The sequence below is a fragment of the Somniosus microcephalus genome, unplaced genomic scaffold, assembly GCF_052327205.1.
Source record: "Somniosus microcephalus isolate GS21.2 unplaced genomic scaffold, FLI_Smic_1.0 unresolved_chr9, whole genome shotgun sequence".
Lineage (NCBI taxonomy): Eukaryota > Metazoa > Chordata > Chondrichthyes > Squaliformes > Somniosidae > Somniosus > Somniosus microcephalus.
In genome coordinates this window covers 12,177,248-12,194,209 of record NW_028225187.1, presented here as the reverse complement: position 1 = coordinate 12,194,209, position 16,962 = coordinate 12,177,248, and the positions used below count along the sequence as shown (strand labels likewise).

Below are 16,962 nucleotides of genomic sequence, written 5' to 3'. Positions count from 1 at the left end.
ATCTACAACATGCACTGCAGCAACTTGCCAAGGCTTCTTCGGCAGCACCTCCCAAACACACAACCTCTTCCACCTAGAAGGACAAGGGCAGCAGGCAAATGGGACCACCACCTCCAAGTTCCCTCCAAGTCACACACCATCCTGACTTAGAAGTGTATCACCGATCTTTCATCATCGCTAGATCAAATTCCTGGAACTCCCTCCCAAACAGCACCATGGGAGTACCTTCACCACATGGACTGCAGTGGTTCAAGAAGGCAGCTCACCATCACCTTCTCAAGGGCAACTAGGGATGGGCAATAAATGCAGGCCTTGCCAGCGGCACCCTGATCCCATAAACGAATTAAAAAAAAATTTTGATTTGAATTAAAGTTTGGAAAACCCAACATTCTCGACACAGTGATCGCAAGAATCTTGTGCGAAAAGAACTTTGGGGCCGGCCTCCCCCTGAGGGCCCCACCATCACAGAAGCCAGTCTTCAGCCTATACAATTCACTCCAGATATCAAGAAAGTGCACTGGATACAGCAAAGGCTATGGGCCCTGACAACAGCCCGGCTTTCGTGCGGAAGACCTGTGCTCCAGAACTAGCCACCCTATCAGTCTACTCTTAATCATCAGCAACGTGATGGAAGCTGTCATCGACAGTGCTATCAACAGCACTTACTCACCATTAACCTGCTCACTGATGGCCGGTTTGGGTTCCGCCAAGACCACTCGGCTTCCAACCTCATTGCAGCCTTGGTCCAACCATGGACAAATAACTGAATTCCAGAGGTGAGGTGAGAGTGACTGCCTTGGCAGCAAGGCAGCATTTGACCGAGTGTGGCATCAAGGAGCCCTAGTAAAGCTGAAGTAAATGCAAAACGGGGGGAATATTCTCCACTAGCTGTTCCGCGTTTCAGATCTGGAGTCACTGTGGAGCATCCACGAGGCTGAGATCTACGTGGATAGCACGTTTAACGAGGTGGTCACACCACAGGTAAAGAGTGTACATGCAGACAGGTTTGAACTCCCCATTTCATCACTTACCTTTCAGGTTACCGGGTATTTTGGATAAACCTTCTGCGATGTTCATGTAATCAAATGGATCAGAACCTGTTTAAAACAATTAACTTTCATCAATTCAGATCTCGGTGATATTATAGTAAAATCTGCAGTGTTAGAATCTGTCATTGAATTCAGTGGGTGATTTTACCGTACCAAGTTCCTGTATTTCTTTCAGCATTTTGTTCAGCTTTGGTAACCTGTGGCGCATTTTCACCAAGGATTCCCACATCACCCTTCGGACCCCAGAGCCTTTCTCCATCACCAGAGTTAGGAGAAGTTTGGAACTGTCCGCCCGGTTTCCCTTCTCCGCGAGCTCAGTGACTGCCTGTAAAGAATAGTCATAAATATATTGAGGAGATGAGTGAAAGACAAACACTGATAATGAGAAGGAAAGGATCTGCTCAGTGATGGGATCTCCCAATTGCTTTGAGCACAGAAAGTCATCACTGGGACGAGTACTTACCCATTCTGAACATGGGCTGAGTATTCTGTAAACATCTTGATTCACTCATTAACGGGAAATAAATGAGATAAAAGGAAAATAGAAATCAGGAATATTGTTCTCGGAGAGTGAGGAGTCACTGAGAATCTGCAATAGGTTTAATGGGATTAGTATTCTCTGTGCTTCAGTGTCCAACATGACATCAGAGTCCTGATTGACAAGATGATGCACTCGTTTCTCACACTTACTTCCTGCTTTCACACTTTGTTATTTACTGAGAACTAAAACCACTGTTGATTTATCGGTCACATAAATCTACCAAAAAAAAATGAAAAATCCAATTACATGTCCGTCGGTGATAGACATGTTTGACAACCATTATTTTGCACGCCCGCTGCTAGTATGAAACCGCAGTAACCCAGGCACACTTGCAGCATGTAATCAGGATGTTTATCATCAACAACTTTTATTTATATAACGGCTTTAACGTAGAAGAATGTCCCAAGGCCCTTCACAGAGACGGAATCAGACAATGGACCCGAGACAAAGCAGGATATACTATTAGAGATGACCAAAAACTAGAGGAAAGGTCAATTTGAAGGAGGAGAGAGAGGTGGCGAGGCAGAGGTGTTCAGAGAGTGAATTACAGAGTGTGGAGCCTTAGTCAACTGAACGCTTGGCCATCAGTGGTGTTGTAAAGGAAGGGGTGCACAAGAGGCCAGAGTCAGAACAACAGGGCACAGGCAGCATAGTTTGGAGTAGCTGAAGTTTATGGAGGGGCAGGGTGGGAGGCCGGCCAGGGAAGCATTGGAATAGTCGAGTCTGGAGTTGACAAAGGCATGGGTGAGGGTTCAGCAGCAGATGGAATGAGGTAGGGCTGAAGATGGACAATATTAGAGACAGAAGTAGGTGGTCTTTGAAAAGGAATGTATATGGGGTGGGGAGTTCAGATTGAGGTTGGATGAAGAGATATTGGACAGTTTGCTTCAGCCTCAGTGGTCTAGTAGGAGGATGAAATGAAGTGGTGAGGAGGCGGAGTTTGTAGAATACGATGGCTTCAGTTTTCACACTGTTTAATTGGATGAAAGTTCAAACTCAAAAAACGGCTCGATCTAATAAAAATACTGAATCTAAAACGTGGAAGAACATTAAACTATGCAACTATTAATATTTCATCCATCAGTCATCCTCTCTGTAACCAGAGTGGAGCGGAAATTCATCCACATAAATTTAATTGACATTTGCAGACTGAATGAGCTCATTTTCCTAATGTTCCTCTGGGGAGTGATGCTCCAGACCCAGAGCACAGGAGGTCATTTACCCAGTAGTGTAAACTCCATTTTGGACACTCCATTTATGGGAAGGACATTTTAACAAATGGGAAACAGTCTTGCGGATTCACTGGGATGTTATCAGAAATGAGGAGTGATGTGTTAATTCATTCATGGGATGTGGCGTTGCTGGCAAAGTGAGCATGTATTGCCCATCCCTAGTTGCATTGAGAAGGTGGTGGTGAGCTGCCTTCTTGAACCGCTGCAGTCCGTGAGGTGAAGGTACTCCCACAGTGCTGTTAGGGAGGGACTTCCAGGATTTTGACCCAGCGACAAAGAAGAAACAGCGAGTTATTTCCAAGTCAGGATGGTTTGTGTGACTTGCAGGGGAACTTGGAGATGGTGGCGTTCCCATGCGCCTGCTGACCTTGTGCTTCTAGGTTGTGGGTTTGGGAGCTGATGCTGAAGAGACCTTGGCGAGTTGCTGCAGTGCATCTTGTAGATGGTACACACTGCAGCCACAGTAGGCCGTGTGTTTTGGAGGGGATTTGATAATCTGGGCTCATGCCACGAGAGTCGAGAAGATTAAGTGAAGTGTTGATGGAAGTCTTCAAGATTCTGAACGCACATGATGAAATAAATAGCCCTGAAATTACAGTCTCTGTAATCCATTTGAAAGGCCTTGCAACTTTTGGAGCCGGAACTTGCAATCCGTCAATTTACGCCTTGACAGATCATCCAAACCGCCCATAAAATGAGCATTGCTGAAGCTGAGTTCGGCTCTTTACCCAACAACTGCCCAGTTATTGCCCACACAACTCTTATGGCTGCTAAAAGTAGGCACAGGGCCTGCTTGCATCCGCATAATGGTTTATATAAGGCTTAAATAAAACGTTTAAAAATCCAAAATTATGCACATACACATCAAATGAGTTTATGCAAATATTGACCCGGATTCAGATGGCTAAAATTATTTATCAAAAAATTACATTTTTACTGAGGTTGGTGCAAGGAAGGATCTTTTGCATAAAATTGCAGTTTAGTACATTTATCATTATTATTATTCTGTACATTTATAATTATTTGGGGATTACATTGCTTATCATTAGGGGATTCCCTTTATAGATGATTGAAACACAATCCTCCTTGGTCATTGGAGAACTGGGTGTACGAGATTCCAGGGACGGTTCTGAACCACCTGGGTCACTGGGATGTGTTGGCCATTACGCTGCCTCCGCCTGGAGGCCCAAGACCGGAATTCTTCATGGACCCAAGCGGACACTTTCGGAATCATTTTGCAGGTCGGATTGTACTCCCGAGGTAGGCCTCCGACCGCAGAGTGTTTCCACTGTTTGTACAGAGGGGGCAAATGTCGGCCAATTCGAAGTATTACGGGTTAGGTTAGATTCATATATTTATGTACATTGTGGTCAGAATGCATAATTTACTCCCACAACCTGAAGCACTCGATAGATTACAATAGATAATTCTATTATTTATGACAAATTGAGTTGTTAGTATTTGTGGAGTGAACAGGAAACTGGGAAGTTGGGAATAGCTAAGGTTGGATATTAATAGTAATGGGTAGTGAGCAGGAGGTTGGATTAGACTAGGTGGGATATTAACAGTAATGGGTAGTGAGCAGGAGGTTGGGATTAGACTAGGTGCGATATTAACGGTAATGGTTAGTGAGCAGGAGGTTGGGATGAGACGAGGTGAGATATTAACAGTAATGGGTAGTGAGCAGGAGGTTGGGATTAGAGTAGGTGGGATATTAGCAGTAATGGGTAGTGAGCAGGAGGTTGGGATTAGACTAGGTGGTATATTAACAGTAATGGGTAGTGAGCAGGAGGTTGGGATTAGACTAGGTGGGATATTAACAGTAATGGGTAGTGAGCAGGAGGTTGGGATTAGACTAGGTGGGATATTAACAGTAATGGGTATTGAGCAGGAGGTTGGGATTAGACTAGGTGCGATATTAACGGTAATGGTTAGTGAGCAGGAGGTTGGGATTAGACTAGGTGGGATATTAACGGTAATGGGCAGTGAGCAGAAGGTTGGATTAGACGAGGTGGGATATTAACAGTAATGGGCAGTGAGCAGAAGGTTGGATTAGACTAGGTGGGATATTAACAGTAATGGGCAGGGAGCAGGAGGTTGGGATTAGACTAGGTGGGATATTAACAGTAATGGGCAGGGAGCAGGAGGTTGGGATTAGACTAGGTGCGATATTAACAGTAATGGGCAGTGAGCAGAAGGTTGGATTAGACCAGGTGGGATATTAACGGTAATGGGCAGCGAGCAGAAGTTTGGATTAGACTAGGTGGGATATTAACAGTAATGGGCAGGGAGCAGGAGGTTGGGATTAGACTAGGTGCGATATTAACAGTAATGGGCAGTGAGCAGGAGGTTGGGATTAGACAAGGTGGGATATTAATGGTAATGGGTCGTAAGCAGGAGGTTGGGATTAGACTAGGTGCGATATTAACAGTAATGGGCAGTGAGCAGGAGGTTGGATTAGACTAGGTGGGATATTTACAGTAATGGGTTGTGAGCAGGAGGTTGGGATTAGACTTGGTGCGATATTAACAGTAATGGGTAGTGAGCAGGAGGTTGGGATTAGACTAGGTGAGATATTAACGGTAATGGGTAGTGAGGAGGAGTTTGGGATTAGACTAGGAGGGATATTAACGGTAATGGGGAGTGAGCAGGAGGTTGGGATTAGACCAGGTGGGATATTAATGGTAATGGGCAGTGAGCAGGAGGTTGGGATTAGACTAGGTGGGATATTAACAGTAATGGGTAGTGAGCAGGAGGTTGGGATTAGACTAGGTGGGATATTAATGGTAATGGCTAGAGAGCAGGAGGTTGGGATTAGACTAGGTGGGATATTACCGGTAATTGGCAGTGAGCAGGAGGTTGGGATTAGACTAGGTGGGATATTAACGGTAATGGGCAGTGAGCAGAAGGTTGGGATTAGACTGGTGGGATATTAACAGTAATGGGCAGTGAGCAGGAGGTTGGGATTAGACAACGTGGGATATTAATGGTAATGGGTAGTGAGCAGGAGGTTGGGATTAGACTGGGTGGGATATTAATGGTAATGGGTAGTGAGCAGGAGGCTGGGATTAGACTGGGTGGGATATTAACGGTAATGGGCAGTGAGCAGGAGGTTGGGATTAGACTGGGTGGGATATTAACGGTAATGGGCAGAGAGCAGGAGTTTGGGATTAGACTACGTGGGATATTAACGGTAATGGGGATTGAGCAGGAGGTTGGGATTAGATTAGGTGGGATATTAACGGTAATGGGGAGTGAGCAGGAGGTTGGGATTAGACTAGGTGGGATATTAACAGTAATGGGTAGTGAGCAGGAGGTTGGGATTAGACTAGGTGGGATATTAATGGTAATGGCTAGAGAGCAGGAGGTTGGGATTAGACTAGGTGGGATATTAACGGTAATGGGCAGTGAGCAGGAGGTTGGGATTAGACTAGGTGGGATATTAACGGTAATGGGCAGTGAGCAGGAGGTTGGGATTAGACTGGGTGGGATATTAACGGTAATGGGCAGTGAGCAGGAGGTTGGGATTAGACTAGGTGGGATATTAACGGTTATGGGTAGTGAGCAGGAGGTTGGGATTAGACTGGGTGGGATATTAACGGTAATGGGTAGTGAGCAGGAGGTTGGGATTAGACTAGGTGGGATATTAACCTTAATGGGCAGTGAGGAGGCGTTTGGGATTAGACTAGGTGGGATATTAACGGTAATGGGTAGTGAGCAGGAGGTTGGGATTAGACTGGGTGGGACATTAACGGTAATGGGCAGTGAGCAGGAGGTTGGGATTAGACTAGGTGTGATATTAACGGTAATGGGTAGTGAGCAGGAGGTTGGGATTAGACTAGGTGGGATATTAACAGTAATGGGTATTGAGCAGGAGATTGGGAACAGACTAGTTGGGATATTAACATTAATGGGTATTGAGCAGAAGGTTGGGATTAGACTAGTTGGGATATTATCGGTAATGGGCAGCGAGCAGGAGGTTGGGATTAGACTGGGTGGGATATTAACAGTAATGGGCAGAGAGCAGGAGGTTGGGATAAGACTCGGTGGGATATTAACGGTGATGGGTATTGAGCAGGAGGTTGGGATTAGACTAGGTGGTATATTAACGGTAATGGGCAGTGAGCAGGAGGTTGGGATTAGACTAGGTAGGATATTAATGGTAATGGGTAGTGAGCAGGAGGTTGAGATTAGACTCGGTGGGATATTAACAGTAATGGGCAGTGAGCAGGAGGTTGGGATTAGATTGGGTGGGATATTATCGGTAATGGGTAGTGAGCAGAAGGTTAGGATTAGACTAGGTGGGATATTAACGGTAATGGGCAGCGAGCAGGAGGTTGGGATTAGACTAGGTGGGATATTAACAGTAATGGGAAGTGAGCAGAAGGTTGGATTATACTAGGTGGGATATTAACGGTAATGGGTTGTGAGCAGGAGGTTGGGATTAGACTAGGTGGGATATTAACAGTAATGGGCAGTGAGCAGGAGGTTGGGATTAGACTAGGTGGGATATTAACGGTAATGGGTAGTGAGCAGGAGCTTGGGATTAGACTCGGTGGGATATTAACAGTAATGGGCAGTGAGCAGAAGGTTGGATTAGACTAGGTGGGATATTAACGGTAATGGGTTGTGAGCAGGAGGTTGGGATTAGACAAGGTGCGATATTAACAGTAATGGGTAGTGAGCAGGAGGTTGGGATTAGACTAGGTGGGATATTAATGGTAATGGGTTGTGAGCAGGGGGTTGGGATTAGACTAGGTGGGATATTAACTGTAATGGGGATTGAGCAGGAGGTTGGGATTAGACTAGGTGGGATATTAACGGTAATGGGCAGTGAGCAGGAGGTTGGGATTAGACTAGGTGGGATATTAACAGTAATGGGGAGTGAGCAGGAGGTTGGGATTAGACTAGGTGGGATATTAACAGTAATGGGTAGTGAGCAGGAGGTTGGGATTAGACTAGGTGGGATATTAACGGTTATGGGTAGTGAGCAGGAGGTTGGGATTAGACTAGGTGGGATATTAACGGTTATGGGTAGTGAGCAGCAGGTTGGGGTTAGACTAGGTGGGATATTAACAGTAATGGGCAGTGAGCAGGAGGTTGGGATTAGACTAGGTGGGATATTAACGGTTATGGGTAGTGAGCAGCAGGTTGGGATTAGACTAGGTGGGATATTAACGGTTATGGGCAGTGAGCAGGAGGTTGGGATTAGACTAGGTGGGATATTAACCTTAATGGGCAGTGAGCAGGAGGTTGGGATTGGACTCGGTGGGATATTAACGGTTATGGGCAGTGAGCAGGAGGTTGGGATTAGACTAGGTGGGATATTAAGCTTAATGGGCAGTGAGCAGGAGTTTGGGATTAGACTGGGTGGGATATTAACGGTAATGGGCAGTGAGCAGGAGGTTGGGATTAGACTAGGTGTGATATTAACGGTAATGGGTAGTGAGCAGGAGGTTGGGATTAGACTTGGTGGGATATTAACAGTAATGGGTATTGAGCAGGAGGTTGGGAACAGACTAGTTGGGATATTAACAGTGATGGGTATTGAGCAGGAGGTTGGGATTAGACTAGTTGGGATATTAACAGTAATGGGCAGTGAGCAGGAGGTTGGGATTAGACTAGGTGGGATATTGACGGTAATGGGCAGCGAGCAGGAGGTTGGGATTAGACTGGGTGGGATATTAACAGTAATGGGCAGTGAGCAGGAGGTTGGGATGAGACTAGTTGGGATATTAACAGTAATGGGCAGTGAGGAGGAGGTTGGGATTAGACTCGGTGGGATATTAACAGTAATGGGTATTGAGCAGGAGGTTGGGATTAGACTAGGTGGGATATTAACGGTAATGGGCAGTGAGCAGGAGGTTGGGATTAGACTAGGTAGGATATTAACGGTAATGGGTAGTGAGCAGGAGGTTGGGATTAGACTAGTTGGGATATTAACAGTAATGGGCAGTGAGCAGGAGTTTGGGATTAGACTAGGTGGGATATTAACAGTAATGGGTAGTGAGCAGGAGGTTGGGATTAGACAACGTGGGATATTAAGGGTAATGGGCAGTGAGCAGGAGGTTGGGATTAGACTAGGTGGGATATTAGCAGTAATGGGTAGTGAGCAGGGGGTTGGGATTAGACTAGGTGGGATATTAGCAGTAATGGGCAGTGAGCAGGAGGTTGGAATTAGACTAGGTGGGATATTAACAGTAATGGGCAGTGGGCAGGAGGTTGGGATTAGACTAGGCGTGATATTAACGGTAATGGGTAGTGAGCAGGAGGTTGAGATTAGACTAGGTGGGATATTAACGGTAATGGGCAGTGAGCAGGAGGTTGAGATTAGACTAGGTGGGATATTAACAGTAATGGGCAGTGAGCAGGAGGTTGGGATTAGACTGGGTGGGATATTATCGGTAATGGGTAGTGAGCAGGAGGTTGAGATTGGACTAGTTGGGATATTAACGGTAATGGGCAGTGAGCAGGAGGTTGAGATTAGACTACGTGGGATATTAACAGTAATGGGCAGTGAGCAGGAGGTTGGGATTAGACTGGGTGGGATATTATCGGTAATGGGTAGTGAGCAGGAGGTAAGGATTAGACTAGGTGGGATATTAACGGTAATGGGCAGTGAGCAGGAGGTTGGGATTAGACTAGGTGGGATATTAACGGTAATGGGTAGTGAGCAGGAGGTTGGGATTAGACTAGGTGGGATATTAACTGTAATGGGTAGTGAGCAGGAGATTGGCATTAGACTAGGTGGGGTATTAACGGTAATGGGTAGCGAGCAGGAGGTTGGGATTAGACTAGGTGGGATATTAACGGTAATGGGTAGTGAGCAGGAGATTGGGATTAGACTAGGTGGGGTATTAACGGTAATGGGTAGCGAGCAGGAGGTTGGGATTAGACTCGGTGGGATATTAACGGTCATGGGTAGTGAGCAGGAGGTTGGGATTAGACTAGGTGGGATATTAATGGTAATGGGTAGTGAGCAGGAGGTTGGGATTAGATTAGGTAGGATATTAACAGTAATGGGCAGTGAGCAGGAGGTTGGGATTAGACTAGGTGGGATATTAACGTTAATGGGCAGTGAGCAGGAGGTTGGGATTAGACTAGGTGGGATATTAACGGTAATGGGTAGTGAGCAGGAGGTTGGGATTAGACTAAGTGGGATATTAACGGTAATGGGCAGTGAGCAGGAGGTTGGGATTAGACTCGGTGGGATATTAACGGTAATGGGCAGTGAGCAGGAGTTTGGGATTAGACTAGGTGGGATATTAACAGTAATGGGCAGTGAGCAGGAGGTTGGGATTAGACTAGGTGGGATATTAACAGTAATGGGTTGTGAGCAGGAGGTTGGGATTAGACTAGGTGAGATATTAACGGTAATGGGTAGTGAGCAGGCAGTTGTGATTAGACTCCGTGACTAAGGGATGAGAAAGCAGTGTCTAGGAGGGAACGGTCTGACTTTTCCATCCAGTTATTTCTGGGTTGTTTTCCCTGTTTGTGTCTTCCGCAGTTTCATCATTTGAGCTCCTGTTTTTTTTTTAATACAATTTGTTTAACCCACAAGGGATGTTTTTTGTCATCTAAACTTTCCCCGATTTACTATGAAGTAGTTTCCTGGTCACTCAACTCATTGCCTTCCCTCTAACTCCTGTCTGTTGTCTCCGGTCTCTCCTTTTCCCAGTCCCAATAAAACCGTTTCCCTTTTGCTTTCCATCCACTCAAGAGTTATACCGACCCGTGCCCCTGCCCTTTGTACAGATACTGACGGATCCGCTGGGTATTTTCACCTCTTCGGATCATTGTTTCAGATTCACAATATTTGCTGTTTTATTAATTCCGTCCCTATTTTTCAGGTTCATGTTCTGTAACATTATATGATTCTAAGATTTGTTGTTTCAACTATTCTCGGTGGCAGTGAATAAAGTAAATGCGATGTTGGCGTTTATTAACATTTTTGAGCCAAAATAGTGAGATAATCCTGCTATTTATAAATCATTGGTGTGACCGCACTGAGAATACTGTGTACAGTTCTGCTTGCCTCTGTACAAAGATTATCACAGCTATTGAAGACAGCAACTAGAATGATTGAGAGGGTGGAGGGGTTGGATTAGGAGGAGCTAGTGTGTAAATTGGACATGTTCTCACTGGATTAGTGAAGTTTGTACGGTGGTATGTTCTCTGTCTGTTTCGACTTTATTGGACAAAGTCAGAGGACACAAACTTGGAGGGTAAATTGAAAACTAGTCTGTGGAAACAATATTTCAGTGAGCGAGTGGTCAATCTGGGGAACAGGCTCCCTCGGGAGATGGCAGAAACAGTTTGTATTGATTCTTTAAAAGGCAAATTTATTTCTGAAAATCACATTTGGGGATGCAGTATATGAGTAATTTGAGATCTGATGTGGTAAGTGTAGCATGCTTGAGAGGAACAGGTGACCTATGAACTCTGGTTCCCAGAGCTCTCCACCGCTGGGGTTTCCTCACCTCATGTCTGGGTCTGCTGTAGATTAATTGATAGATTGATTCGTCAACAGCTCCATTATCATTGTAGCATTCGATTATCAGGGTGTTAGGAGGGGAATTACATAGACCGTGATCTTTTTTCAATCGAGTAATTCCTTTGTTCCTATGTTAGGATATTCTGTCAGTTCTGTGATATTAGAATAATCTAAACTCATTCTGTGTCCCTCCCACTCACGTGATACTCTTGTCCACTGAAATGTTCCTCACCTGTTAACCAGAGACCGAGTCCCTCCACACCCTCTTCAACCGCCTGTTCCAGTCTGTCCCGGTACAATTTCGTCAACTGGAACAGCTGGTAATCGTCGCACTTTGTGAAGAACTTATTGATTGTCCAGTTCGGATCTGTGAACACAAAGAACCACGTTAACAAACACCTTCTGAAAACCCACATACATTGCATGTGTTTCATTCCATCGATCTATGTAGACAATTCTTAAAAACAGTGAAAATTTGTCAAACACGACTTGCCTACAGATTATCAGTTCCAGCCACAGCGATCATCCCCTCTATCAATAAATTTTCATGAATTTGACATTCAAATAGTTCCCAGGAGTTTACTCAACGCAGTCCTCCCTCGATCTCATCTCCACTGCTCGATAGCCTGCAAAAGCCCAGCGCAAAATGTGCTATTCCCCTTCCTATTCCTTAGCTGTATACATATAGATTCCATCTTAACATAACTCCAGGAACATCCTAGTGTTCCAGCGCGGACATAGAACCCTTTAGTAATACTGGCATCCACAAATATATTTGCACTCTCCTTAAAATGTTATAATCAGGATCGTTTCGATCCGAGTCCCGTTCAAACCCAAGTCCTGTCTCATAGTTAATCGATCACAGCACCCAGGAGGACAACGGCAGAATGTGCATGGGAACACCATCGGCTCCCATTTACACTCCAAGTCAGACACTCACCTGACTTGGACATATATCGCCGTTCGTCATCATCGCTGGGTCAACATCATGGAAACCCCGACCCAAGTGTTCCTGTTTCAACAGTTTTAGTCATTCTGCATTCTTGCCTCAAATCCGGGTATTTCTCACCTTCCAGTCATATCAGCTGATATCCTCCCACTGCTCCCCACACCCATTCCCAGAGTGTCAGCTGTGTCTCAGTGGACAGCACACTCGCCCCTGAGTCACCCTCCCACTGCTCCCCACACCCATTCCCAGAGTGTCAGCTGTGTCTCAGTGGACAGCACACTCGCCCCTGAGTCACCATCCCACTGCTCCACTCACCCATTCCCAGAGTGTCAGCTGTGTCTCAGTCGACAGCACACTCGCCCCCGAGTCACCCTCCCACTGCTCCACTCACCCATTCCCAGAGTGTCAGCTGTGTCTCAGTGGACAGCACACTCGCCCCCTGAGTCACCCTCCCACTGCTCCACTCACCCATTCCCAGAGTGTCAGCTGTATCTCAGTCGACAGCACACTCGCCCCTGAGTCACCCTCCCACTGCTCCACTCACCCATTCCCAGAGTGTCAGCTGTGTCTCAATGGACAGCACACTCGCCCTGAGTCACCCTCCCACTGCTCCACTCACCCATTCCCAGAGTGTCAGCTGTGTCTCAGTGGACAGCACACTCGCCCTGAGTCACCCTCCCACTGCTCCACTCACCCATTCCCAGAGTGTCAGCTGTGTCTCAGTGGACAGCACACTCGCCCGAGTCACCCTCCCACTGCTCCACTCACCCATTCCCAGAGTGTCAGCTGTGTCTCAGTGGACAGCACACTCGCCCCTGAGTCACCCTCCCACTGCTCCCCACACCCATTCCCAGAGTGTCAGCTGTGTTTCAGTGGACAGCACACTCGCCCCCGAGTCACCCTCCCACTGCTCCCCACACCCATTCCCAGAGTGTCAGCTGTGTCTCAGTGGACAGCACACTCGCCCGAGTCACCCTCCCACTGCTCCCCACACCCATTCCCAGAGTGTCAGCTGTGTCTCAGTGGACAGCACACTCGCCCTGAGTCATCCTCCCACTGCTCCACTCACCCATTCCCAGAGTATCAGCTATGTCTCAGTGGACAGCACACTCGCCCCTGAGTCACCCTCCCACTGCTCCACTCACCCATTCCCAGAGTGTCAGCTGTGTCTCAGTGGACAGAACACTCGCCCCTGAGTCACCCTCCCACTGCTCCCCTCTCCCATTCCCAGAGTGTCAGCTGTGTCTCAGTGGACAGCACACTCGCCCTGAGTCACCCTCCCACTGCTCCACTCACCCATTCCCAGAGTATCAGCTATGTCTCAGTGGACAGCACACTCGCCCCTGAGTCACCCTCCCACTGCTCCACTCACCCATTCCCAGAGTGTCAGCTGTGTCTCAGTGGACAGCACACTCGCCCCCTGATTCACCCTCCCACTGCTCCACTCACCCATTCCCAGAGTGTCAGCTGTGTCTCAGTGGACAGCACACTCGCCCCTGAGTCACCCTCCCACTGCTCCACTCACCCATTCCCAGAGTGTCAGCTGTGTCTCAGTGGACAACACACTCGCCCCTGAGTCACCCTCCCACTGCTCCACTCACCCATTCCCAGAGTGTCAGCTGTGTCTCAGTGGACAGCACACTCGCCCTGAGTCACTCTCCCTCTGCTCCACTCACCCATTCCCAGAGTGTCAGCTGTGTCTCAGTGGACAGCACACTCGCCCCTGAGTCACCCTCCCACTGCTCCACTCACCCATTCCCAGAGTGTCAGCTGTGTCTCAGTGGACAGCACACTCGCCCTGAGTCACCCTCACACTGCCCCACTCACCCATTCCCAGAGTGTCAGCTGTGTCTCAGTGGACAGCACACTCGCCCTGAGTGACCCTCCCACTGCTCCACTCACCCATTCCCAGAGTGTCAGCTGTGTCTCAGTGGACAGCACACTCGCCCTGAGTGACCCTCCCACTGCTCCACTCACCCATTCCCAGAGTGTCAGCTGTGTCTCAGTGGACAGCACACTCGCCCCTGTGTCACCCTCCCACTGCTCCACTCACCCATTCCCAGAATGTCAGCTGTGTCTCAGTGGACAGCACACTCGCCCTGAGTCACCCTCCCACTGCTCCACTCACCCATTCCCAGAGTGTCAGCTGTGTCTCAGTGGACAGCACACTCGCCCTGAGTCACCCTCACACTGCCCCACTCACCCATTCCCAGAGTGTCAGCTGTGTCTCAGTGGACAGCACACTCGCCCTGAGTGACCCTCCCACTGCTCCACTCACCCATTCCCAGAGTGTCAGCTGTGTCTCAGTGGACAGCACACTCGCCCTGAGTGACCCTCCCACTGCTCCACTCACCCATTCCCAGAGTGTCAGCTGTGTCTCAGTGGACAGCACACTCGCCCCTGAGTCACCCTCCCACTGCTCCACTCACCCATTCCCAGAATGTCAGCTGTGTCTCAGTGGACAGCACACTCGCCCTGAGTCACCCTCCCACTGCTCCACTCACCCATTCCCAGAGTGTCAGCTGTGTCTCAGTGGACAGCACACTCGCCCTTGAGTCACCCTCCCACTGCTCCACTCACCCATTCCCAGAGTGTCAGCTGTGTCTCAGTGGACAGCACACTCGCCCTGAGTCACCCTCCCACTGCCCCACTCACCCATTCCCAGAGTGTCAGCTGTGTCTCAGTGGACAGCACACTCGCCCCTGAGTCACCCTTTCACTGCTCCACTCACCCATTCCCAGAGTGTCAGCTGTGTCTCAGTGGACAGCACACTCGCCCTGAGTCACCCTCCCACTGCTCCACTCACCCATTCCCAGAATGTCAGCTGTGTCTCAGTGGACAGCACACTCGCCCTGAGTCACCCTCCCACTGCTCCACTCACCCATTCCCAGAGTGTCAGCTGTGTCTCAGTGGACAGCACACTCGCCCCTGAGTCACCCTCCCACTGCTCCACTCACCCATTCCCAGAGTGTCAGCTGTGTCTCAGTGGACAGCACACTCGCCCTGAGTCACCCTCCCACTGCCCCACTCACCCATTCCCAGAGTGTCAGCTGTGTCTCAGTGGACAGCACACTCGCCCCTGAGTCACCCTCCCACTGCTCCACTCACCCATTCCCAGAGTGTCAGCTGTGTCTCAGTGGACAGCACACTCGCCCTGAGTGACCCTCCCACTGCTCCACTCACCCATTCCCAGAGTGTCAGCTGTGTCTCAGTGGACAGCACACTCGCCCCTCAGTCACCCTCCCACTGCCCCACTCACCCATTCCCAGAGTGTCAGCTGTGTCTCAGTGGACAGCACACTCGCCCTGAGTCACCCTCCCACTGCTCCACTCACCCATTCCCAGAGTGTCAGCTGTGTCTCAGTGGACAGCACACTCGCCCTGAGTCACCCTCCCACTGCTCCACTCACCCATTCCCAGAGTGTCAGCTGTGTCTCAGTGGACAGCACACTCGCCCCTGAGTCACCCTCCCACTGCTCCACTCACCCATTCCCAGAGTGTCAGCTGTGTCTCAGTGGAAAGCACACTCGCACTGAGTCACCCTCCCACTGCTCCACACACCCATTCCCAGAGTGTCAGCTGTGTCTCAGTGGACAGCACACTCGCCCCTGAGTCACCCTCCCACTGCTCCACTCACCCATTCCCAGAGTGTCAGCTGTGTCTCAGTGGACAGCACACTCGCCCCTGAGTCACCCTCCCACTGCTCCACTCACCCATTCCCAGAGTGTCAGCTGTGTCTCAGTGGAAAGCACACTCGCCCCTGAGTCACCCTCCCACTGCTCCACTCACCCATTCCCAGAGTGCCAGCTGTGTCTCAGTGGACAGCACACTCGCCCCCGAGTCACCCTCCCACTGCTCCACACACCCATTCCCAGAGTGTCAGCTGTGTCTCAGTGGACAGCACACTCGCCCTGAGTCACCCTCCCACTGCTCCACTCACCCATTCCCAGAGTGTCAGCTGTGTCTCAGTGGACAGCACACTCGCCCCTGAGTGACCCTCCCACTGCTCCACTCACCCATTCCCAGAGTGTCAGCTGTGTCTCAGTGGACAGCACACTCGCCCCCGAGTCACCCTCCCACTGCTCCACTCACCCATTCCCAGAGTGTCAGCTGTGTCTCAGTGGACAGCACACTCGCCCCCGAGTCACCCTCCCACTGCTCCACTCACCCATTCCCAGAGTGTCAGCTGTGTCTCAGTGCACAGCACACTCGCCCCCGAGTCACCCTCCCACTGCTCCACTCACCCATTCCCAGAGTGTCAGCTGTGTCTCAGTGGACAGCACACTCGCCCCTGAGTCACCCTCCCACTGCTCCCCACACCCATTCCCAGAGTGTCAGCTGTGTCTCAGTGGACAGCACACTCGCCCCTGAGTCACCCTCCCACTGCTCCACTCACCCATTCCCAGAGTGTCAGCTGTGTCTCAGTGGAAAGCACACTCGCCCCTGAGTCACCCTCCCACTGCTCCACTCACCCATTCCCAGAGTGTCAGCTGTGTCTCAGTGGACAGCACACTCGCCCCCGAGTCACCCTCCCACTGCTCCACTCACCCATTCCCAGAGTGTCAGCTGTGTCTCAGTGGACAGCACACTCGCCCCTGATTCACCCTCCCACTGCCCCATTCACCCATTCCCAGAGTGTCAGCTGTGTCTCAGTGGACAGCACACTCGCCCTGAGTCACCCTCCCACTGCTCCACTCA

At 49.3% G+C, this 16,962-nt stretch overlaps 1 protein-coding gene across 5 annotated transcripts in view; it reads right to left on the bottom strand.

Moving 5' to 3' along the window:
- LOC147084782 (NACHT, LRR and PYD domains-containing protein 3-like) overlaps nt 1-16,962 on the bottom strand; it is a 55,720-nt gene that overhangs the window by 18,084 nt on the left and 20,674 nt on the right. For 4 of the 5 annotated variants that reach the window (XM_085979501.1, XM_085979502.1, XM_085979503.1 and 1 more), the window contains exon 1: nt 1,032-1,092. In XM_085979501.1, the coding sequence (XP_085835627.1) occupies nt 1,032-1,077 (46 nt within the window). In that variant the 5' untranslated portion in view covers nt 1,078-1,092. Of the gene's footprint in view, nt 1-1,031; nt 1,098-1,202; nt 1,375-11,516; nt 11,684-16,962 lie in introns of those variants that run through there. The other variant, XM_085979500.1, reaches the window with a different exon arrangement.